The 26,568-nt window shown below is 43.3% G+C and overlaps 1 protein-coding gene across 1 annotated transcript in view; it reads left to right on the top strand.

Annotated features, from left to right (window-relative positions):
- The window catches only part of FRAS1 (Fraser extracellular matrix complex subunit 1), a 653,238-nt gene that overhangs the window by 233,988 nt on the left and 392,682 nt on the right, over positions 1 to 26,568 (top strand). The window contains exon 5 of the mRNA XM_077275534.1: positions 16,726 to 16,885. Coding sequence (XP_077131649.1) covers positions 16,726 to 16,885 — 160 coding nt within the window. The remainder of the gene's footprint in view (positions 1 to 16,725; positions 16,886 to 26,568) is intronic.

Raw genomic sequence — 26,568 nt, 5'->3', positions numbered from 1 at the left:
TCAATAATCATATTATATAGTTGCGTTATTACAATTACTCATTTTGCCTTTCTACCCGGCTAATTCCTTTCTTTTCCATGAGGTCTATGACCTGACGTGATTAAAAACTGACTAGCTGAATCCTTCTAAGCTCTGTGTGGAAACAGGAGGTAAATATTCCCTGCATGGGTCATAAGTCACTGCAAAAGTCCCTGGCAGAGGGAGGAGTGGGGGATCTGGGTCAGGAGGTGAAGAGGGGAATGATAAATGCAGGGACTAGTAACTTCCTGTTTCTACATACAGCAAAGAGAATAATTAGCTGGGTAGAAAGGCAAAATGAGCAATTTCAAGTACACACTGCTATGTAACATGATGATTGCAATATATTAAGAGGACCTGTCCCTAGGTTAGAAGTGATCAGTGTTTGCTCTTACACTATTTTCAGTACTCCCCTTTAGTATATATGGTATATATATTTTTTATCAGCCATTCACTTGCAGAGATCTGGTCTTTTTCTTTAGTACTACATTTTATGGTCTTTACCAAGGGGCAATGCTGACATAGTAATTATGCAGGACAGATTACAGAGAATACTGTAAACACCAAACTTTCATGCAAATTTTTAAGGTCTTTACTAACTAAAAAGGCTTAGGGTATGTGCCCACGGTCAGAAATCAGCAGCGCTTTGGACACGGCATATATCCGCTCCGTCCAAAGTGCTGCCGGCTATTGAACGCAGGTGATTCCACATGTCTTCATTGAACCGTGCGGAGTCACCGTGTCCAGTACATTGTACGGGTGAGATTTCTCTTGTGGAGACTCGTGTCTCTGCAAGATAAATAGACATGCTGCGGTCTGGTAAGCTGCGGGTGTCTCGGCACGTATAGTTGAAATGGGATTTCTTGAAATCCCATCCACTATGCTGTAACATCTGAATGCTGCAGGTTGGACGCTGCAGATGTATGCAGCGTTTACTGACGGTGGGAACATACCCTTATATCTCTGGAAATGTATACTGGATTAAATAAAAAACAAAACAAAAAAAAAACAGAATACTCAAGGGAGCAGAGAGAATAAAATAGGAGCAAAAACTGAACATTTTTCACCTGGTGACAAGTATTCTTTAACCCCTTTCTGTCATTGGACGTACTATTCCGTCCATGTGGGGTGGGCCCTACTTCCCAAGGACGGAATAGTACGTCCAGCGCGATTGGCCGCGCTCACGGGGGGAGCGCGGCCGATCGCGGCCGGGTGTCAGCTGCCTATCGCAGCTGACATCCGGCGCTATGTGCCAGGAGCTGTCACGGACCGCCCCCGGCACATTAACCCCCGGCACACCGCGATCAAACATGATCGCGGTGTGACGGCGGTATAGGGAAGCATCGCGCAGGGAGGGGGCTCCCTGCGGGCTTCCCTGAGACCCCAGGAGCAATCGCGATGTGATCGCGTTGCTCCGAGGGTCTCCTACCTCCTTCCTCGCTGCAGGTCCCTGATCCAAGATGGCCGCGGCATCCGGGTCCTGCAGGGAGGGAGGTGGCTTATCGAGTGCCTGCTCAGAGCAGGCGCTTGGTAAGCCTGCAGTGCTCTAAGTCAGATCGGTGATCTGACAGAGTGCTGTGCAAACTGTCAGCTCACCGATCTGTGATGTCCCCCCCTGGGACAAAGTAAAAAAGTTTAAAAAAAAATTTCCACATGTGTAAAAAAAATAAAATAAAAAAAAAAAATCCTAAATAAAGAAAAAAAAAATATTATTCCCATAAATACATTTCTTGATCTAAATAAAAACAAACAAACAATAAAAGTACACATATTTAGTATCGCCGCGTCCGTAACGACCAAACCTATAAAACTGTCCCACTAGTTAACCCCTTCAGTAAACACCGTAAGAAAAAAAAAAAAACGAGGCAAAAAACAACGCTTTATTATCATACCGCCGAATAAAAAGTGGAATAAAACGCGATCAAAAAGACGAATATAAATAACCATGGTACCACTGAAAACGGCATCTTGTCCCGCAAAAAAAGAGCCACCATACAGCATCATCAGCAAAAAAATAAAAAAGTTATAGTCCTCAGAATAAAGCGATGCCAAAATAATTATTTTTTCTACAAAATAGTTTTTATCGTATAAAAGCGCCAAAACATAAAAAAAAGATATAAATGAGATATCGCTGTAATCGTACTGACCCGAAGAATAAAACTGGTTTATCAATTTTACCAAACGCGGAACGGTATAAACGCCTCCCCCAAAAGAAATTCATGAATAACTGGTTTTTGGTCATTCTGCCTCACAAAAATCGGAATAAAAAGCGATCAAAAAATGTCACGTGCCCGAAAATGTTACCAATAAAAACGTCAACTCGTCCCGCAAAAATCAAGACCTCACATGACTCTGTGGTCTCAAATATGGAAAAATTATAGCTCTCAAAATGTGGTAATGCAAAAAATATTTTTTGCAAGAAAAAGCGTCTTTCAGTTTGTGACGGCTGCCAATCATAAAAATCCGCTAAAAAACCCGCTATAAAAGTAAATCAAACCCCCCTTCATCACCCCCTTAGTTAGGGAAAAATTAAAAAAACGTATTTATTTCCATTTTCCCATTAGGGCTAGGGTTAGGATTAGGATTAGGGTTAGGGCTAGGGTTAGGGTTGGGGCTAGGGTTGGGGCTAGGGTTAGGGCTAGGGTTAGGGCTAGGGTTAGGGTTAGGGCTAGGGTTGGGGCTAGGGTTAAGGCTACAGTTAGGGTTGGGGCTAAAGTTAGGGTTGGGGCTAAAGTTAGGGTTAGGGTTTGGATTACATTTACGGTTGGGAATAGGGTTGGGATTAGGGTTAGGGGTGTGTCTGGGTTAGAGGTGTGGTTAGGGTTACCGTTGGGATTAGGGTTAGGGGTGTGTTTGCATTAGGGTTTCAGTTATAATTGGGGGGTTTCCACTGTTTAGGCACATCAGGGGCTCTCCAAACGCAACATGGCGTCCGATCTCAATTCCAGCCAATTCTGCGTTGAAAAAGTAAAACAGTGCTCCTTCCCTTCCGAGCTCTCCCGTGTGCCCACACAGGGGTTTACCCCAACATATGGGGTATCAGCGTACTCGGGACAAATTGGACAACAACTTTTGGGGTCCAAGTTCTCCTATTACCCTTGGGAAAATACAAAACTGGGGGCTAAAAAATAATTTTTGTGGGAAAAAAAAGATTTTTTATTTTCACGGCTCTGCGTTATAAACTGTAGTGAAACACTTGGGGGCTCAAATTTCTCACAACACATCTAGATAAGTTCCTTGGGGGGTCTACTTTCCAATATGGGGTCACTTGTGGGGGGTTTCTACTGTTTAGGTACATTAGGGGCTCTGCAAACGCAATGTGACGCCTGCAGACCATTCCATCTAAGTCTGCATTCCAAATGGCGCTCCTTCCCTTCCGAGCCCTCCCATGCGCCCAAACGGTGGTTCCCCCCCACATATGGGGTATCAGCGCACTCAAAACAAATTGGACAAGAACTTTGGGGGTCCCGTTTCTCCTGTTACTCTCGGAAAAATACAATACTGGGGGATAAAAATTAATTTTTGTGGGAAAAAATTTTTGTTTTATTTTTACGGCTCTGTATTATAAATTTCTGTGAAGCCCTTGGTGGGTCAAAGTGCTCACCTCACATCTAGATAAGTTCCTTAGGGGGTCTACTTTCCAAAATGGTGTCACTTGTGGGGGGTTTCAATGTTTAGGCACATCAGTGGCTCTCCAAACGCAACATGGCGTCCCATCTCAATTCCTGTCAATTTTGCATTGAAAAGTCAAACGGTGCTCCTTCCGAGCTCTGCCATGCGCCACATATGGGGTATCGGCGTACTCAGGACAAATTGTACAACAATGTTTGGGGTCCATTTTCTCCTGTTACCCTTGGTAAAATAAAACAAATTGGAGCTGAAGTAAATTTTTTGTGAAAAAAAGTTAAATGTTCATTTTTATTTAAACATTCCAAAAATTCCTGTGAAACACCTGAAGGGTTAATAAACTTCTTGAATGTGGTTTTGAGCACCTTGAGGGGTGCAGTTTTTAGAATGGTGTCACACTTGGGTATTTTCTATCATATAGACCCCTCAAAATGACTTCAAATGAGATGTGGTCCCTTAAAAAAAAATGGTGTTGCAAAAATGAGAAATTGCTGGTCATCTTTTAACCCTTATAACTCCCTAACAAAAAAAAATTTTGGTTCCAAAATTGTGCTGATGTAAAGTAGACATGTGGGAAATGTTACTTATTAAGTATTTTGTGTGACATATCTCTGTGATTTAATTGCATAAAAATTCAAAGTTGGAAAATTGCAAAATTTTCTAAATTTTCGCCAAATTTCCGTTTTTTTTCACAAATAAACGCAAGTAATATCAAATAAATTTTACCACTATCATGAAGTACAATATGTCACGAGAAAACAGTGTCCGAATCACTGGGATCCGTTGAAGCGTTCCAGAGTTATAACCTCATAAAGGGACAGTGGTCAGAATTGTAAAAATTGGCCCGGTCCATAACGTGCAAACCACCCTTGGGGGTAAAGGGGTTAAAGACATTTTTCAGTTTCTAATATATAAACTTTTCCAGATACTTAGTAATGGGTATAAAATGTACTATTATATGATGAGGACATTTACGAATAGTAACACAAAACTAGTGGCCCATTTAGACAATCCAAATGCTTGTTCCAGTTTGTCGACCCACCTAAGCAGGCCGGCAGTCACCCGACTAAGGCTATGTGCACACGTTGCGGTTTTTACCGCGGAACCGCAGCGTTTCCATTGCGTTTACAGTTAAATGTAAACCTATGGAAACCGCAAACCGCTGTGCACATGCTGAGGGAAAATCCGCGCAGAAACACAGTGGTTTACATTCTGCAGCATGTCACTTCTTTGTGCAGATTCGCGGCGATTCTACACACATAGGAATGCATTGATCCGCTTACTTCCCGCAGGGGGCTGTGCCCACGATGCGGGAAGTAAGCGGATCATGTGTGGATGGTACCCGGGGTGGAGGAGAGGAGACTCTCCTCCAGGCCCTGGGAACCATATTTGTGTAAAAAAAATAGAATTAAAATAAAAAATAATGATATACTCACCTCAGCGCTGCACGCGGCCGTCCGGTCTCAGGGTTGCTGTGCGAGGAGGACCTGCGATGACGTCGCGGTCACATGACCGTGACGTCACGAAGGTCCTTCTCGCACAGCATCTCTGGAACCGGACCGCCGCGTTCAGCGCCGAGGAGATCGGGACGTCAGAGGGTGAGTATATAACAATTTTTTTTATTATTTTTAACATTACTATTGATGCTGCATATTGCTGCATATGTAGCATCAATAGTAGGAGTAAACCCGCAGCGGAAACCGCAAAACAAACCACGATAAATCTGCAGGGATAACCGCAGCGGTTTTGCCCTGCAGATTTCTCAAATCCGCTGCAGGACAACCCGCAGGGACCCGAACCTACGTGTGCACATGGCCTAATGAGCAGGACACTAGGGCCAGCATAAAATCATTATCGGCAGCACATCGCCTGTCAATGACCAATTATTCTATGTGTACATTGAGAACTTACTAGCGATCTTTCTGTGTTCATTTATTGTTTGTCAGCTTTTCTAAACAGGCCAGCAAATGACCACCTGAATCAGGCTGTCTATAGGGCCGTAAGAGGTGTAATGTGCCATCCATTGGATTCAAGGGTACAGTAATATCAGTTGTGGAATACAGCACAGTAACTGAACAGCCATTTCCAGCCCAATAACAAACATTCATAGGTGTCATAAACAATGGTTTGGGAACTTTCTGAATTTTTTATTTAGCAGTACACCATTAATTTTCATGTAATTATACTGAAATGTTGCATTTCCAAAGTATATACGGTATGTCCTATCGTTCTTCAGTGCCAGGGGGTGTAGTGGTTGCCGTCACTCTCAAGCTCTGGTGTGTTAAGTGGTCCAAAGGCTAACTCTGACACATGAAATATCCACAGTATGAACAGGCCTCCGTGAGCCGATATTAACAATATGACTGTCTGGAACCACTAAGAAATGTCCAGAGTTTGTTGTGCATGCACAAAACCATCAGCATATTTCCTGACGTACAAATGTGCACAGGTATATTACTAGAATATATCGCCCAAAGTTTGTTGATACCAGACCATCAGAAATAAATATGCTTGTTGCACTTCACATTCCAAAACCATGCTTGTTAAAGGGAATCTGCCATTACGTTTTTGTTACCGCATCTGAGCACAGCATTATGGAGAGATAGAGATTCAGCACGGCACGGTGGCTCAGTGGTTAGCACTGCAGCGCTGGAGTCCTGGGTTCAAATCCCACCAAGGACAACATCTGCAAGGAGTTTGTATGTTCTCCCCGTGTTTGCGTGGGTTTCTTCCGGGTTCTCCGGTTCCCTCCCACATTCCAAAGACATACTGACACGGAATTTAGATTGTGAGCCCCATCAGGGACAGCGATGATAATGTGTGCAAACTGTAAAGCGCTGCGTAATATGTTAGCGCTATATAAAAATAAAGATGATTAATATTAGTATTATCCTGATTCCAGTGAAATGTCACTTACTGGGCTGCTTGCTGTATATTTAGAAAATCACTGTTGTATCTGCTGCATATATATATACCGGTTCACTGAATATTGAGCTCTGTATAACCCCACATCACTGACAGCTTTCTGTGCATAGGCAGAAAGCTGTCAATCAGTGATGGGGCAGGATTATACAGAGCCCATAAATATACATGACTACATGGTAGCAGGTTTACTAGTCCTGTAGTGATAATCTCCTGCTAATAAAGGAGTAATTTTGCTGACATGTTGCTATAATCAGGGTCTCTTTTCCTACATTATGCTTCTTTCAGATTAGGTGGCTACAGATTCCCTTGAATATTGAGTTGACCACCTTTTGCCATTATGACACTTATTCAAATAGACATTTGTGGCTCCAAGCCAGCTACTCAATATTCTCCACATAAAAGCCATCAAATTATATTTTATGGACTCCACATGTGGGCACAGTCATAATAGAATGAAAAAGGCCGTCTTCAGTCTGTTCCACCACTCGCTCAGGTACACAATGGGTAGAGATTAGCAGCTGTGATGTATGGAGAAGATGTGATCCTGTTCTGCCACCTTTCTCCAAGCCTCCTGTGTTTTCATCTTGCCCTGGTTATGTGGAATGAGATGACCAGCAGGGCAACCAAAGAGGACCAGGAGAAGAGCTTTGACTGCTTTTACTTGTTTTATTTGACCCCCCAATCTGCAGAGGTACACATTGGCACTAAAATCCCCACGATTTGGTGCGAATTTGCACCTGCTGATGTCATATTGGTTTTTGCTGGAAATGCAATTGAACTTTGGGCATTTTCATGATTGAGACTTCTTGAAGACTTGTTCATTTCTCCCTACATGACCCTTTTTCAGGCAATAATATAGACTTCCATGAACTATTGGTAATTCTGTTAACATCCTTAATAAATGACTGCGTCTTCATATTACGTTAATATTTTAGAAGCGCGCCAAAGCACCCTGTTGAGATGTGTATGTGAGACATACAGGCTGGATCATTACACGTTAGGGTTATTATTTCCCATGACTTACGGTACCTTCCAGAAGCTGTGAGGCTGAGAACCTGGCTCTGCATTGGTCAGGTTGCCACACAGGTCATGGAGACAACCCTAATCACTGCTGTGAATGGCATCCTCATGCTGGTAAGGTCTTCACGCTGCAGCTTTAGGAAGCCGTAGCACAAGGGCCATTAATCCTGCTGTCAGGGAAAGTATATCCAATTTAATGAAAGGGTAAGGAGACTGAAAGCGTAACCTTCTCTCCTGTGATAGAAACATAACACAAATTGTGCTGGGAACTAAAGGCCACTGTTAATTACCACAAAGCATTACTACCCCATGTGTCTGATGCTCTTTTTAACACTTAGCTTTCTTAGCACTTTTACATTAAAAAGTATGAAAGGTGTTATTTTTAAATCTTTAGAGGCCTATTTATTTTCACCAAAGGGACTCCTACACAAGCCAAGTAGATAACTGCTTGCCCCTGCTATTGTGTCATACCATGGCGTAATAAAAAAATATTCACATGTGGTGCAAATACAAAATAAAGTCCCTAAAGGATTGTCCTAAGAGATCTCAGAGTCTTAAACTATTCTCCTTGTCAAATCAGTTGCAGAGCCACGGACCTTGCCTGTAGATGCAGAGCTTCTCGCCCACTAAAGGATAATGCTTCTATACAGGGTTTAAAATATGTATGTATTATTTATTAATGGCTTCTCTATATGACAGGAGCATTGCTTGGGGGCCACATTGAGATACATAATATATCATAGAATCATAGAATGGTAGAGTTGGAAGGGACCTCCTGGCTCATCTGGTCCAACCCCTTGCTCAAAGCAGGATTCACTAAACCATCTCAGGGTTGTACAAAGCTTAAGAGCTTGGCAGTCAGTATACCGAAAAATTGGCTTCTAGGTTGTTTGCGCATGATATCATAGAATCATAGAATGTTAGAGTTGGAAGGGACCTCCAGGGTCATCGTGTTCAGCCCCCTGCAGGATTCACTAAACCATCTCAGACAAATGTCTGTCCAACCTCTGTTTGAAGACTTCCATTGAAGGAGAACTCTCCACCTCTCGTGGAAGCACCTCTCGAGGCTTGAGAAAGGCTCAGTCAGAGCCGAAACGTTGCACGGAGATGTGGGCACAATAAACACCTGCATATCAACTTAAGGACATGGAGTGCTGCCTGTTTTTGTGGTTTTTATGAAGTGGAAACAACCGAGGACGGGTTGTCTGGGCTCTGCACCCGAAGATAAGTAAAGGAGTAGTGCTGTTCCATTTTTTTCTATTATATATATATATATATATATATATATATATATATATATATATATATATAATTTTTTTTTTTAAGTAAGCCAAAAAATTATTTCCTCTGGCGAACAAGCATTTTGCACATTCATCTGGTGTTCAGCATCCTGTTTAGTATCGCTTGTTCACGATAATCATGGAGTGTAAATTTGTATTGTGAATTTTGGTATCAGACCCCTTTAATACCTTGCTAAAAAAATATCTAGCAGACATCCAAAAGGGTCAAATGTGTCAAGCCCCACAGCCTATTATAATCTGGAGTAGAAGAAGGGAGGTGCGAGGAGAGGAAACAGGCAGAGGGTAGCATAGAAAAATCATGGTGAGATTCAGAAGTCTTTAGCCTAACCCTAATTGTATTGTGACAGCTCAGCAGTGCTATTTAATTTCCTCCACAGAGGTATATCTAGGTTTTCTGGCGCCCAGGGCAAGAATTCAGTTTGGCGCCCTCCCCCCCCCCCCCAAGGACATATGTGATTTGCTCACTTAGTCATGTACCGACGAGCCACTCTCCCTAATGCTCTCAATGTTCAGTGAAAAACTGAGAGAAACAGGAAGAGAAGCTCGTTGTCACAGGACCACAAGTATGAAAATCGCATATGAGTGAAGTGTCCATGTGATGACTACTGGAACCTGCAGGGCTGAATCTTGGCATCGCAGGCTTCTGAATTCTCACAACTAATGCACTACACACTTTTAGGATTCTCCCTTGCCGGTGGGCAGTCATGTCAGTACAAGCATGTGATTTGTATACTTCTGACCACATTCTGACTAGACGTGGCTGACCTCGCTCAGTTTATTTTCATTGAGTAAGGCCACACATGTCTAGTCAGCACGTGACCGCATGTATGTAAATCACCAGCACGAGAGAATCCTGACAGCGTGCAGTGCGCACTGTGGAATTCAGAAGTCTGCAGACACAAAGAATGACTGCAGACTCATTACAAACCTGGACATCCCCTTTAATGCTCCTAACATAAATAAAAACATGAGAATTAGTTAGTATCACAAATAACATTTACATCCAGGTACCTTATAGATGACGACGTCTCTGGAGTCGTTCTCCTTTTCTCATCCACAGCCATCTCTGCAGACCTCCATCTTCTCCTCTCTTTTGCGGAAAATCTCCACATGATGCCCTTAAAGATAGAAGTGTCATTATAATGCTACTGAATAAAAAATTGCCCCTCACTATATTGCACAAAATATGACCCCCACACTGTCTCTCTTATGGTACATGCTCTTTACACTGACTTCTCCTTTCCATATCTGCCTCCTCTTAACACTGTCCTCTCATACTGTGTCCCCCCTATAGGGCGCAGTATTATTACTGTACTCTCTCTTCATACTCCCCCTCCTTGGTATACTGTCCCCTCCTGGCTGTGCCCTTACACTGTTCCTCCATGCTACGCCCCCACTACTCAGTTTCTATTCTGTGCCCACTCACTTTTTTCCCCCCACACTGTCTCCTCACAGTATTCCACTCCCTCCTCATACTGTTTCCTCTCACTTCCCCCTTGTTCACCATACTTTCTCCTCATATATTTACCCTCTCACTTTCTGTACTGCCTGCTTACCTGACTCCCCATACTGTTTCTGCACACATCCAATCACCCTCACTCCCCTTACTCTGTCCACATACATTTTTCACATCAGTACTCATACTGTGTCCACATACATTCCCCCATTTGCTCCCCATACTGTCTGCACCCATCCCCCCATACTGTTTCCTTATATTATGCCCCCCATTCCCCCATACTGTTTCCTCATACATGCCCCCAATTCCCCAGTAATGTTTCCTCATACATGCCCCCCATTCCCCCATACTGTTTCCTCATACATGCCCCCCATTCCCCTTACTGTTTCCTAATATATGCCCCCATTCCCCTGTACTGTTTCCTCATACATGCCCCCATCTCCCTCTTTGCTCTTCATTTTGTGTCAACAAATCTCCTCACACAAAATGAATAACCCCATCTCCACTCCAATTCTCCCCACACATAATAAATCCCCCATCCCCACTCCAATTCTACCCACACACAATAAATCCCCCCTCATCCCCACTCCAATTTTCCCCACACACATTAAACACCCCCATCCCCACTCCAATTCTCCCCACACATAATAAATCCCCCATCCCCACTCCAATTCTACCCACACACATTAAACACCTCCATCCCCACTCCAATTCTCCCCCCACACAATAAATCCCCCCATCACCGCTCAAATTCTCTCCCCCCCCCCCCCCAATGCACTTAATCTTTGGTGTCTTCAGCTCCACTGGAACACTTATCACCAGTGTTCGCCTCTGCTGCGCCGCGCTGGCGAGTGACGTCAGCAGCATGATCACATGATCTAATCATGCTGCTCGTGTCGCTATGAACCGGCAGTCAGAGCCTCAATTGTACTCGCTTCTGTAAGATTCTGTTTCACTGGTGCTAGTGAAAGGGGTCTCTCAGCCTGTGACGGTTGTGGCGTGGGCCACCCTCTCTCACTGCCCATGCCATCCTGTGCCCGTGTGGAAACTGTGCCCAGCTGACCTTGCGTATCCCCTGGGGGAGCGGAACTTCACAGTGCAAGTGGGAAGTGGGTAGACGGTACCTTGTGACCCCTTGACATATTAATGATGTCAGGTGGGGCTGTGAGGTATGTTTCTTCACATATTGGTGGCAGGGGTGGGATATGTGTGAATTCTCCGGTGTCATTCTTCACATATTGGTGGCAACAGTGGGACATGTGTGATCTCTCTGTTTTCATCCTTCACACCCTTTAACTTTGCTTTCAAAATTATTAATAATTGTCTTTGCTTGTGCATAATACACTGTGTTCCAAATTATAATGCAAATAATATTTCCTCATATTTTCTCTAAATTACCTATCTGAATTGCAGTCATTGTTATTTTCCAGTCATCTACTATTCTAGTATAATTGCAATGTTGCACTCCTTTTGATGATGCTCCAGAGGTTCTCAATGGGGTTGAGGTCAGGGGAAGATGGTGGCCGCACCATAAGTTTGTCCTCTTTTATGCCCATAGCAGCCAGAGATGCAGATGTGTTTTTTGCAGCATGAGACGGTGCATTATCATGCATGAAAATGATCTTGCTGCAGAAAGCACGGTTCTTCCTCTTGAACCATGGCAGGAAGTGTTGTTTTAGAAACTCCACATAGATTATGGAGTTCATCTTTACCCCTTCAGGGATCATAAAGGGGCCGACAATCTCTCTCCCCATGATTCCAGCCCAAAACATTACTCCACTTCCTCCTTGTTGGCGCCTTAGCCGTGTTTTCATGGCATGTCCATCAACCAGCCATCCTCCACTCCATCCATCTGGACCATCGAGCGTTGCACGGCACTCATCGGTGAACAAAACAGTTTGGAAGTCAGTCTTCATGTATCGTTTGGCCCACTGGAGCCGTTTCTGCTTGTGTGCAGTGGATAGAGGTGGTCGACAGGCAGGGCCGTTTCTTCAACAGGGCGGGCAGGGCGGCCACACGGGGCGCCGTGGGGCCGGGGGGCGCAGGAGAGGCCTCGGGCCCCGGTGGTCCCCTGCCCGCTGCTGCTGCTGTTTAAGGGCTGTCAGGGGCGCGGATGCCGCGCTCAGTGCTGAGCGCGGGCGCGCCCTGCCCGAACTCAGCTGCAAATCTGACAGCTGAGCGGTCAGATCATCGCCTCGCGTCGCCGCGCCCCCCCCCCCGCACCGCACATAATGGTTGCGGCCACCTCGGCGCCGCCACTCACCCATACCTCCCAACCGTCCCGATTTCAGCGGGACAGTCCCGCTTTGGCACCGGGGTCCCGCTGTCCCGCTTCGGGCATTTAAAATCCCGAATTTGCGGCCGCCGGTGAAGCCCCGCCCACTTCCGGGACGTAGAGAGAGCCTGTTTTTTTTTTTTTTTATATAAAAGCTGCCTCCTGACCGCCCGCGCAACACCCCCCCCCCCTCCCGCCCCCTGTGCGGCGCTGCCACGCTGAAGGAGAGAGCCTGCAGCAATCAAGAAGAAAGGTCAGCGATTCACTACCTCTGGCTGTGTGTGCACGGAGCTCCGGCTTCTGCTCTTAGCTGCTATCCCGGCAGAGAAGGAGAGACGGGGGAGGTGCCGGGATAGTGCAGAGCTGTGAGCAGGAGACTGAAGACTTCAGCAGAGAGCTGCACATGGACATCAGCCGCCCCTGCATCACAGAGGAGATTGTGTGTGTGTGATGTGTGTGATGGCTGCGTGTGTGTGTGTGTGATGGCTGGGTGTGTGTGTGTGATGGCTGTGTGTGTGTGATGGCTGCGTGTGTGTGTGTGTGATGGCTGCGTGTGTGTGATGGCTGCGTGTGTGTGTGTGTGATGGCTGCGTGTGTGTGTGTGTGATGGCTGCGTGTGTGTGTGATGGCTGCGTGTGTGATGCATTTGTGTCAAAGCTGCATGTGTTTGTGAGCTGCGTGCGTGTGAGCTGCGTGCCTGTGTGTGAGCTGCGTGCCTGTATGTCATTATACAGTATGGAGCATCATGTGTGGTCATTATACAATATGGAGCATCATGTGCGGTCATTATACAGTATGGAGCATCATGTGCGGTCATTATACAGTATGGAGCATTATGTGTGGCCATTATACAGTATGGAGCATCATGTGCGGTCATTATACAGTATGGAGCATCATGTGCGGTCATTATACAATATGGAGCATCATGTGCGGTCATTGTACAGTATGGAGCATCATGTGCGGTCATTATACAGTATGGAGCATCATGTGCGGTCATTATACAGTATGGAGCATCATGTGTGGCCATTATACAGTATGGAGCATCATGTGCGGCCATTATACAGTATGGAGCATCATGTGTGGCCATTATACAGTATGGAGCATCATGTGCGGCCATTATACAGTATGGAGCATCATGTGCGGTCATTATACAGTCTGGAGCATCATGTGCGGTCATTATACAGTCTGGAGCATCATGTGCGGTCATTATACAGTCTGGAGCATCATGTGCGGTCATTATACAGTCTGGAGCATCATGTGCGGTCATTATACAGTCTGGAGCATCATGTGCGGTCATTATACAGTCTGGAGCATCATGTGCGGTCATTATACAGTATGGAGCATCATTTGCGGTCATACAGTATGGAGCATCATGTGCGGTCATTATACAGTATGGAGCATCATGTGCGGTCATTATACAGTATGGAGCATCATGTGGGGTCATTATACAGTATGGAGCATCATGTGCGGTCATTATACAGTCTGGAGCATCATGTGCGGTCATTATACAGTATGGAGCATCATTTGCGGTCATACAGTATGGAGCATCATGTGTGTTCATTATACAGTATGGAGCATCATGTGCGGCCATTATACAGTATGGAGCATCATGTGGGGTCATTATACAGTATGGAGCATCATGTGCGGTCATTATACAGTATGGAGCATCATGTGCGGTCATACAGTATGGAGCATCATGTGTGTTCATTATACAGTATGGAGCATCATGTGTGGCCATTATACAGTATGGAGCGTCATGTGTGTTCATTATACAGTATGGAGCATCATGTGTGGCCATTATACAGTATGGGGCACTGTGTGGCCATATTTTTTTGTTTATAATTATTGTATATGAAACAGTGTGATCGGCAGTGCTAAATGGGTGTGGTTGGGATGTGGATATGGGTGTGACTAATTATGAATGGGTGTGGTCAGAGGCGTGGCCTAAAATTTGCCGCGGCGCGCAAAGCGCGCCGCAAACTTTGTCCCTCTTTCCCATCTTCAAAAGTTGGGAGGTATGACTCACCTCCGCTCCGCGCTGGATGAACAGCGAGAATGAACAGCCAGGATGAGGCAGCTTGGCCACTCCCACACTGATAGCAGGGGCGCCGCGCTCTCGGCTGAGCACGGGCGCTCCCTGAGACAGTGATCAAAGAGCTAAGCACACACACTATCACTGTCAGACTAGGCTGCCTGGCTGTTGCCAATTTCAATGCTGGACAGGACAGGCTGCAGTCTAGTCTGACAGTGGTAGCAGTATAGCAAAAATGCCCACCCCCTGCCTATGGATTAGTCCTTCCCTTCCCAGCAGCCCCATTTAGCAGTCTGAGCGCGCTCAGACTCAGAGGGCAGAGGGCACTGACACACTGAACAGGTGAGGGGGTCTGAGGGATGGGATGGGTTGGGCTAGCCTTTTTTTTTGGATGGGGACCCCCACACCTGCCCCCCCCCCAACCACCCTTGGGGCATGCTGATTTGGCATGCCCCACAGCATGAAACCCGGGAGGGGGCCCAGCTGACTTACCTCATCTTTGGCAGTCTGGTGGCATCCTCACCCAGGCGAGAAGTGTTGGAAAGAGTTATGGCAGTAACTGTATACCTGGCAACCAATAATTTAGCTTTTCGAGGATCGTCAAATACATTGTTTACACCAAATAATGGACATTTCCTTGGGCTTATAGAGCTTCTTGGAAAATTTGAACCAGTAATGAGAGATCATTTAAAACGAATTACTTCCCAGGAAATCCATACACATTACTGTGGAAATTTAATTCAAAATGAAATTATCTGCTTGATGGCCTCTCAGGTGAAGAAATGTATTCTAGAAAAAGCCAAAAGATCTAAGTATTTTTCAATAATGTTGGACTGCACACAAGATGCAGGTCACACTGAACAGTTGTCATACACCTTAAGATTTGTTGATATAGATGATGATCACGTAGCAATAAAGGAACATTTTATTGGCTATCGTCCTGCTACTGATACATCTGGGGAAAGTCTCGCCAATCTCCTTTTAGAAGAGATTAGTAAATGTGACCTGGAATTAGAAAATGAACTGGCAGAAAAGCTGAATTATTCGGAAGCTATTAATGCTTTTGCAGCGGCTAAATCTAGAAGAGTCAGTTTCTCATAAATCTGCAACCTACAATTTTTAGGATCTGTTTCCAAAATAATTAATAGATATTATTTACCTACAACTTTGTTCTCACCGTTAATAATTAGCATACTTGTCCCTTTTCCCCAAGTTCTATATAAGTTAAAGGCAAATTATAATTTATTAAAAAAAGGGAAGATACAAGCCTGCTCTCTATTTATTACTCAAGCCCACAAAAATAATGTTTATTATTTTCGGTGCCGGGGGGGGGGGGGGGGGGGGAGAAATTTCCTACTCTCGCCCTGTGTCATTTTTGGGCTAGAAACTGCCCTGTCGACAGGATGGCTTACGCACAGCTGCAAACCTCTGAAGGACCCTGCATCTTGTTGTTCTGGGGACGTTGGAGGCACCAGCAGCTTCAAAAACTTGTCTGCTGCTATGACAAGGCATTTTTGCAGCTGCTCTTTTAACCTTACTCAATTGCCTGTTGGAAAGAGTCCTCAATTTTTCCTTATCAGCACGCACACGTGTGTGCTGGGAATCAGCTACATACTTCTTGATTGGGCGATGATCACTATGAAGTGTCTTGGTAATGTTGATTGTAGTCATGCCTTGACCTAAACCACAATTTGTTGCTTCTCAGCAGCCGACACATCCTTTTCCTTTCCCATTTTGTCAAAAAATGTAGGCTGCTTAATAATGTGGAACAACTTTCTTAAGTAGTCTTGCCTTTATTTGGACACACCTGCCAAACTAATTTGCACAGGTATCTGCAATCGCTTTCAGTGATATAAAGAGCCCTGACACACATCACCATCAATGAGTTTAAATGACAAACAAAAAAATTCTAACCTTATCACTCCTAAACTCTTTGTGCATAATAATTTGGAACACAGTGTATATCCCATTAGAATCTGAAGTGGGAATAATAATAATGCTAGCAATTTAGTACAAGTGGACCGTAGTTATATTTTTACAAAGTAAATCTCCTTATTTTTTTTAATTACAGCATAGTACACAATGGGCTCCATCCAAATGCATTATGTGCACCTGTATGCATGGAAAGGTGATGTGTGCCTCAAAGCCCTGTCCTAGGACAAGCTGCAGAACAGGAGAAATAGAGACTGTAGCTCCTGGAGAATGCTGCGCAAAGTGTGTGGGAACAGGAGGTGAGTGCAAATGTTTAATTTATGCATTTAGTAAGGTAGATCATGCTCCAAGGACATGGCAATCAGAGATGGTGTCTATCATTATATAAGGATGTTTTATTGGATAACATTTGTTGGATAACACTGGGGTAATACTTCAAAATAATGTCACTTATTATAAAAACACTTTGTTAACATAGTACTGACAATTATTGGGGTTAGTGCCTATAACTGTTATTACCAACATAATATCGTATTGTCTGTTGTGTAGATTAGCTCGTTCCAGGAATTTCATGAAAGTGTGGAGTGAGTTTTGAAATTCTATGTATAAAAAAACTTCAAATTATACACAGACGTCTGCTTGAGCCAGGCACTCCCCTTATCTTCCTATTTTTGGTTATTTCTCATTTTAAAGATTAAATCTGGGCTTTTCCCTATATTTTTCTCTTTTGAACAAAAGAACACGACTGGTCAGATATCTGCAGAGATGAGACTGATTTTCCCAGTAGTTGATAAAACACTGATTGTAGATTCGACAATAAGAAAAATATTGCAGCAGGTCTGATGATTTTTAAACCGTTCTTTGTGGTAGAACTAAAATACATTTTATAGTTGTGATTATCATTGTAATAATTGTCTTTAAAGTCCAGATCACTGACACATTGTTCCATCTATGGCCAGATTGGCAGAGAAATGGTAAACATTTCTTGTTTGCATATCCTGAATGAAAAAACTAACTTGATAAATTATTGAAAAATCATAAAATAGTTGACAAATCATTTATACAAGCTGGGCATTTATATTTGTTCTACATATTGTAAGGGAACCTTCTTGTCAATTTATACTGACCAAACCACTGGCAGCATTAATTAGTGTTTGGCTGCACAATTGCAAGCCAGGTATGTTTTTCTCCGTGATCACACCACTATGATTCAAAAAACGTAGTTTAAAGATCCCTTCTGTTTTCATCGCTCGAATTGATAGATCTCTCCCTGTGTACACACACTGGAGAGACGTATCAATGGATTCGAGGGTGCGAAGAGATGTGATCTTTAAACTATGTTTTCTCTGTAACACACCGGAGCGTTTCAGAGAAAAACATACCTGGCTGAAAAGACTGATTCATGCTGCCCGAAGTTCCTGTCATAAATGGGACCGGTCACTTATCAATAATTTGTAATTGTTTCATCTCCTCTAAGCACATGCTAGAGATGAGTGAATCTATAAAGATTTGAATTTGATAGATTGCTCAAATTTTATTGGATGCAACTCAAATGTTCCTTATTATGCTCTGACCTCATAAACGTGGTGGGGGAAAAAAAAGAATCCTCACCTCTCAGTCCCACCGCCGCAGCTCACCACCTGCTCTTCAGTCATTTTCAGTCAGCGACAGTGCCTCTGATGCCAAGTAGGCCTCAGACATCATTACACACATTTTGAGAATAATGACTTGTGCTACCCGAGGAGCTGACTAGGCTTCAGGGGTTGTGTGTCATAACATTTGAGACCCAGTGTTGAGTGAAGAATGCAGAAGAAGACTCGAGAGGAGGCGCTAAGCACCAGAAAACAGGCTGCAGCAGGACTGGTGATGAGTATTTTTTTTCATTCCTATTTTGCCATTTTGCCCACTCTTTTTTGCCACATGGCATTAATTTAGCCTAATTCCCATGAAACAAATCGCAAAAAAAATTGAATTCTGGAGAATTTACATTTTTTTAAAATTGAAGGCAAATTCTATTCAAGCAGATTTGATTTATCTAAATACCTCTTTCTCCTGGATCCCTGGATAACACTTTTTTTGTTACTGTGTCCTCTACATTACTGTGATATGGCCCACTCTTCCCTATATATAAATCTAGTCTTGTTAGGTATGGGGGCTGTGGTCCTCATGAAGAGGCTACATAGAAGAGTTGAGGATCACAACCCTTTGGCTAACAATTACTGGATTTCTATATATGGAAGGTGAGAGCCCTATCTCAGAGATGTTGAGGTACGGGAGCAAAAATAATAAAAAATACATAAAAATAACAGATTTAGGAGGATCATCGCATTTTCACCAGGTAAATGGCAAGTGCGTAGGTCCTCTGGTTAGACTCTCTAAACAGCGGTGACATGTAGTCAATGTAAATTCTTTGCTGGGATTCCATTTAAAGACATGTACAGTAATATCCTAGGCTGTCATTCAGTACACATCTGTAATCGGTATCCTAGTTTACTTCATGTTTTAAAACTATATGTGCTGGTAAATCATCTTTTTCTGTTGTTATACATGGTAACAAGTAGAACCTATTTTATGGTATAGCTGCATGGTAAGCTTTTGTGTTGTTGCCCGATAGTTACTTGCCTGCATAGAAAACTGCATATTGTAATTATTATTATTATTATTATTTATTTATATAGCACCATTAATTCCTTGGTGCTGTACATGAGAAGGGGTTACATCAAAATACAGATATCACTTACAGTAAACAAAACTAACAATGACAGACTGGTACAGAGGGAAGAGGACGCTGCCCTTGTGGGCTTACATTCTACAGGATTATGGGGAAGGAAGACAGTAGCTCCGATGGTGTTGAGGTGGCCATGTGGTCATTACAGGCTGTAATCTTCTTTGAAGAGGTGGGTTTTCAGGTTTCTTTTGAAGGATCCAAATGTGGTGGATAACCGGACGTGTTGGGGCACAGAATTCCAGAGGATGGGGGATACTCGGGAGAAGTCTTGGAGGCGATTGGGTGAGGAGCGAATAATAAGATAAAGCTGTGTATCTGTGGAGCCTGGAGTTATGCTGAATTTTTCTATTACAGTTCCTCCCCATGTGTGTCTGGCATGTAACTAGTGACAGCTCAGCCGTCCAATCTGGTGTAGGGGCGAGCTGAGATGTCAGTGTTTTAATTGACAGCTCGGCTGTCCAATCTGAGACTGGGAGGCTCTGTCTCCAGGTAGTCGTCATTCTGTGTAATTGCCAGGCTACTTAACTGGGCTGTTACTCCCAGACCTCTGCCAGATGTACATTCAGCTACTGTATGGTTTCTCTCTCTGTGCCTTGCATTCTGTTTGTAGATCTTTTGTTGCCTGACCTTGGATATCGTTCTAACCATCCATCTGTTTAACCCCTTCTGCTATGGTCTGCTATCTTTCTGGTATTCTGACCTTGGAACTTTATCTGACTACACCTTTGTCTCTTTCTGTTTATGACGTACCTTCCTGGCTTTTGACCTTGGACCTCTTGACCACTCTGCCTCACAGCTAGTCCATGAGAAGTGACTAGCGTCACAGTTCCCAAGGTGGATTTTACATAATTTAAATTCCAGCTTATGCTTTCTATTAGTTGAGTGTACCACATAGTTAAGATACTTATCCATAAACCAGTTAGGTAATCCTAGCATTCTTCCTAATAAAACCAACAACCGCCATGTTTACCCATATAATTTCCATCCTCTGGTAATCAGTCAATTTTACGGAGCCTGCGGGGATGGAAATCGTTATTGAAATCTTTGTGGCTCACATCACTATATGTCCTGTGAATGCTAACCAGCAAATACTAATTGAAATGTTTTATTTTTGTTCATTTATTTTTTCACCTCACTTATCTGATCTTGTCTCCCATTTACATTGACAGCACTGTCTAATTAGTGACAAAGGAAAAGAGCTCAATTGTTCAAATGAGACCTTGAATCCAATTAAGTACACTTAGTGTGATGCCATTTACTGGCATTCACTATCAACAAGGAAGCTCAGTATTAAATAGATGGGGCCTAACATGCTTAATTTCTGGTCGTTCTAATGAAAGCTTCATTACAGTATGGTGTATCTGGGGGGTATTGTTTGAGTGGACGTCAATTAGTCACAGATGGAAAATAGCACGAGAACCAGACTTATTAAGAGAGTGATTTAAACATAGGTTTGTCTTTATGGATCTTATTTGATTTTTTATGAAGGAGGAGACTGATGAATAAAATGTTTGTATAACTAGTCTAAAATCCCACAGCGGTTAATTTTGTTTACAATTGGCTTTGGGTACAACGAGAGCAAGGCAAGCCTTCCCATTTTGTAATACAGTGAATGTGGGCACACCATCGCGTCACAATTTGTATTTCATATTAAAGGGAACCTATCAGCAAAATTTCACAGATTTCATACACCATTTATCGTATATGTGCATGGAGCTGTTTCAAAGACAAGTCCAGTAATACCTTTATATGGCAAGTCCGTTCTACCGTTATTGAGAAAACAGCATTTGAATTGATCTGTAAATTTGGCTGTACATCTGAAGCCTCTGTCACTCCAGCTCTATTCCCTGCTTAACGCTGCCTATTCGTGCCAGAGTGACCGCCTCTATGCTGTGTAGCTTCAAGGGGCATTCCCATCTCCAAGATCCTAATACAGTGCCTTGCGAAAGTATTCGGCCCCCTTGAACTTTTCAACCTTTTCCCACATATCATAATTCAAACATAAAGATACCAAATGTAAATTTTTGGTGAAGAATCATCAACAAGTGGAACACAAGTGTGAAGTTGAACGAAATTTATCGGTTATTTTAAATTTTTGTGGAAAATCAAAAACTGAAAAGCGGGGCGTGCAATATTATTCGGCCCTTTTTTTACTTTGTTGCGCCAACCTTTTGCTGCGATTACAGTTGCAAGTAGCTTGGGGTATGTCTATATCAGTTTTGTACATTGAGAGATTGAAATTCTTGCCCATTCTTCCTTGGCATTTGAAAAAACTGACCGTCACATCCAAACATAGATCAAGTGTGAACAGGTGCTGAACCTTAGAGTCACCAACTCCTATACAGTCAAGCAAAAAAGGCAGCACACTGCAGCGCTAACACATGCAAAAATGAAACACAGAAATTGAACTGCATTACTGCACTAAAAATATGAAAAATGAGAGCGTTTAGCGCATAAAAAAGGCCAATTTTATGTGTACCTGGTAGCCACTTTACGGCATCTCTCTTATACCAGGTCCTGCGCTATCCTTCCTCGCTGAGAATAAACGTCTCCATGTGAATGGGCACCTATGAAAACCTCTCATGAGACTAACATTCTCTTTCTCTGTGGAGGGGTACTGGACCTGCTGCAATTAAGACGCTTGTGACTAGGAGGCGGAGTGCTCGGTCAGAAGGCTAGACAATACATTTGAAAAAACTGACCGTCACATCCAAACATAGATCAAGTGTGAACAGGTGCTGAACCTTAGAGTCACCAACTCCTATACAGTCAAGCAAAAAAGGCAGCACACTGCAGCGCTAACACATGCAAAAATGAAACACAGAAATTGAACTGCATTACTGCACTAAAAATATGAAAAATGAGAGCGTTTAGGGCATAAAAAAGGCCAATTTTATGTGTACCTGGTAGCCACTTTACGGCATCTCTCTTATACCAGGTCCTGCGCTATCCTTCCTTGCTGAGAATAAACGTCTCCATGTGAATGGGCACCTATGAAAACCTCTCTTGAGACTAACATTCTCGGAGTGCTCGGTCAGAAGGCTAGACAATACATTTGAAAAAACTGACCGTCACATCCAAACATAGATCAAGTGTGAACAGGTGCTGAACCTTAGAGTCACCAACTCCTACCAGGTACACATAAAATTGGCCTTTTTTATGTAATGAAGCTTTCATTAGAACGACCAGAAATTAAGCATGTTAGGCCCCATCTATTTAATACTGAGCTTCCTTGTTGATAGTGAATGCCAGTAAATGGAAGGATAGCGCAGGACCTGGTATAAGAGAGATGCCGTAAAGTGGCTACCAGGTACACATAAAATTGGCCTTTTTTATGCCCTAAACGCTCTCATTTTTCATATTTTTAGTGCAGTAATGCAGTTCAATTTCTGTGTTTCATTTTTGCATGTGTTAGCGCTGCAGTGTGCTGCCTTTTTTGCTTGACTGTATAGGAGTTGGTGACTCTAAGGTTCAGCACCTGTTCACACTTGATCTATGTTTGGATGTGACGGTCAGTTTTTTCAAATGTATTGTCTAGCCTTCTGACCGAGCACTCCGCCTCCTAGTCACAAGTGTCTTAATTGCAGCAGGTCCAGTACCCCTCCACAGAGAAAGAGAATGTTAGTCTCATGAGAGGTTTTCATAGGTGCCCATTCACATGGAGACGTTTATTCTCAGCGAGGAAGGATAGCGCAGGACCTGGTATAAGAGAGATGCCGTAAAGTGGCTACCAGGTACACATAAAATTGGCCTTTTTTATGCGCTAAACGCTCTCATTTTTCATATTTTTAGTGCAGTAATGCAGTTCAATTTCTGTGTTTCATTTTTGCATGTGTTAGCGCTGCAGTGTGCTGCCTTTTTTGCTTGACTGTATAGGAGTTGGTGACTCTAAGGTTCAGCACCTGTTCACACTTGATCTATGTTTGGATGTGACGGTCAGTTTTTTCAAATGTATTGTCTAGCCTTCTGACCGAGTCAAGGTGACCTGGGACTTAATTCCCAGGGACGAGATAGTACGTCATAGCGATCGGCCACGCTCACAGGGGGAGCGCGGCCGATCGCGGCCGGGTGTCAGCTGAGTATCGCAGCTGACATCCGGCACTATGTACCAGGAGCAGTCACAGACCGCCCCCTGGCACATTAACCCCCGGCACACTGCAATCAAACATGATCGCAGCGTTCCGGGGGCATAGGGAAGCATCACGCAGGGAGGGGGCTCCTCGGTGCTCACCTTGTACCGAGCATCTCCTCCCTGCAGGACCCGGATGCAGCCCCGTGGCCATTTTGGATCAGAGCAGGCGCTGGTAAGCCTGGAGCAGTGCTTAGGCTACGTTCACATTTGCGTTGTTGGGCGCAGCGTCGGCGACACATGCCGACACATGTGTCATGCGTCCCTATCTTTAACATTGGGGGCGCATGGACATGCGTCGGTATGCGTTTCCTTGCGTATTACGACGCATGTGTCATATAGACACACAAGACAGGGCGCAGGGGACGCTACATGTTGCAGTTTTCCTGCGTCATAATTTTTTTTAAAACGCATGCATCGCACTTGCATCGTAAATGCTCCAAAAAACCCATTAGTGTCTATAGAAAACGCATAGGGCGCAAGTGCCTGCGTCGTCCTGCGTTGTTCGACGCATGCGTCTTTTGATAAAAAAAAAGTGAAGTTTCAATTTCATGTAACGTTGGACGCATGCGTCACAAAACACTGCGTTGTGCATGCGTTTTGCGTTGCGTCGCCGACGCTGCGCCCAACAACGCAAATGTGAACGTCGCCTTACCTGACATAGTGTATTGCAAAGTGTCAGATCAGCGATCTGACCTTATAACATCGGGGTACTCAGGACAAATTGTACAACAACTTTTGGTGTCCATTTTCTCCTGTTACTCTTGGTAAAATAAAACAAATTGGAGCTGAAGTAAAAATTTTTGTGAAAAATTTAAATGTTCATTTTTTTAAAACATTCCAAAAATTCCTGTGAAACACTTGAAGGGTTAATAAACTTCTTGAATGTGGTTTTGAGCACCTTGAAGAGTGCAGTTTTTAGAATGGTGTCACACTTGGTTATTTTCTATCATATAGACCCCTCAAAATGACTTCAAATGTGATGTGGTCCCTAAAAAAAATGGTGTTGTAAAAATGAGAAATTGCTGGTCAACTTTTAACCCTTATAACTCCCTAACAAAAAAAAATTTGTTTCCAAAATTGTGCTGATGTAAAGTAGACATGTGGGAAATGTTACTTATTAAGTATTTTGTGTGACATATCACTGTGATTTAAGGGCATAAAAATTGAAAGTTGGAAAATTGCAACATTTTCAACATTTTTGCCAAATTTCCATTTTTTTCACAAATAAACGCAGGTAATATAAAATAAATTTTACCACTATCATGAAGTACAATATGTCTCGAGAAAACAATGTCAGAATCACCGGGATCCGTTGAAGCGTTCCAGAGTTATAACCTCATAAAGGGACAGTGGTCAGAATTGTAAAATTGGCCCTGTCATTAACGTGCAAACCACCCTTGGGGCTTAAGGGGTTAAAATACACTTTTTATCGATATCTTTGAGAAATGGCTTTCTTCTTGCCACTCTTCCATAAAGTCCAGATTTGTGCAGTACGACTGATTGTTGTCCTATGGACAGACTGTCCCACCTCAGCTGTAGATCTCTGCAGTTCCTCCAGAGTGATCATGGGCCTTTTGGCTGCATCTCTGATCAGTCTTCTCCTTGTTTGAGATGAAAGTTTAGAGGGACGGCCGGGTCTTGGTAGATTTGCAGTGATATGATACTCCTTCCATTTCAATATGAACGCTTGCACAGTGCTCCTTGGGATGTTTAAAGTGTTGGAAATTATTTTGTACCCAAATCCGGCTTTAAACTTCTCCACAACAGTATCACGGACCTGTCTGCTGTGTTCCTTGGTCTTCATGATGCTCTCTGTGTTTCAAACAGAACCCTGAGACTATCATCACAGAGCAGGTGGATTTATACGGAGACTTGGTTACACACAGGTGGATTATATTTATCATCATTAGGCATTTAGGACAACATTGGATCATTCAGAGATCCACAATGAACTTCTGGAGTGATTTTGCTGCACTGAAAGTAAAGGGGCCGAATAATATTGCACGTCCCACTTTTCAGGTTTTGAATTTCCACAAAAAATTAAAATGACCAATAAATTTCGTTCAACTTCACAATTTACATTTGGTATCTTTATGTTTGAAGCATGATATGTGGGAAAAGGTTGAAAAGTTCAAGGGGGCCGAATACTTTCGCAAGGCACTGTATATACTAGGTGCAATGATATTATTAGCAAATACATCCAATCAGAAATGTAGTATAGTTTTTCTGATTTGCTGTGTCTCTTTTCTCATGTGCAGGCATTGCAGGACTTTAGGGATCCATGGATATGACCATTAGCAACTAACTAACTGTCACTATATCAATGGTCGTAAGCATTGATCCCTAAGCTACTGCTTTGCCTGCACATCAGGAAAGAGACATAATGAATCAGAAGAACTATACTACATTTCTAATTGGAGGTATTTGCTAATATTATTACACCTACTAGGATCTTTGATATGGGAGCCATCAGTCAAGCAGAAGGAGGTGGTGCTGCATGGGGAAAAGAGCTGGAGCGACAGAGGCGTCAGATCTCCAGCCTCATTTGCATATCAATTTAAATGCTGGTTTCTCAGTAATGAGGGAATGACCTGTCTATTTAAAGGTTTTTGTTTTTTCTTTGAAATAGCTACATTCACGTGTACATTTGGGGTGAGAAATCCTTCTGACAGATTTTCTGTAAAATTCTGCCGTGGTGTTCTCTAACTGTTCATCAGTCCTCGTTTCCAATTGGATTCATTATCTGATACCTGCATACACAATTTTTTAAGGAACCACAGAAATAGCTGTGAAATTGGAGCTATATGTCATAAGTGTTTCCCATTGTTCCAGTATAGGTACATTTGCCACCTATAGGTTCCCTAGAAACAGTATATCCCACAGGATGACTCTCGATAGAATAGCGTAGTTAACAATGCTGATCTACTCGGCAAAACAAAAAATACCAATTCACCCCAACCCGAAGAAGGCCAAAAATTACAATTCGTTTGACCCCAGGTGTATACCCGATGGATATATTGAAATTATGCCGGCACTTATTAATAATTTTTTTGTAGTGGCAGAGAAAACTGTGGCACCCTATAAAGAGAGCATCCATTTGGTTATTGTCATTGATCGCTTAC

Source organism: Ranitomeya variabilis, chromosome 1, assembly GCF_051348905.1.
Source record: "Ranitomeya variabilis isolate aRanVar5 chromosome 1, aRanVar5.hap1, whole genome shotgun sequence".
In the NCBI taxonomy this organism is placed as follows: domain Eukaryota; kingdom Metazoa; phylum Chordata; class Amphibia; order Anura; family Dendrobatidae; genus Ranitomeya; species Ranitomeya variabilis.
This window is presented reverse-complemented; position numbering and strand designations above follow the sequence as displayed.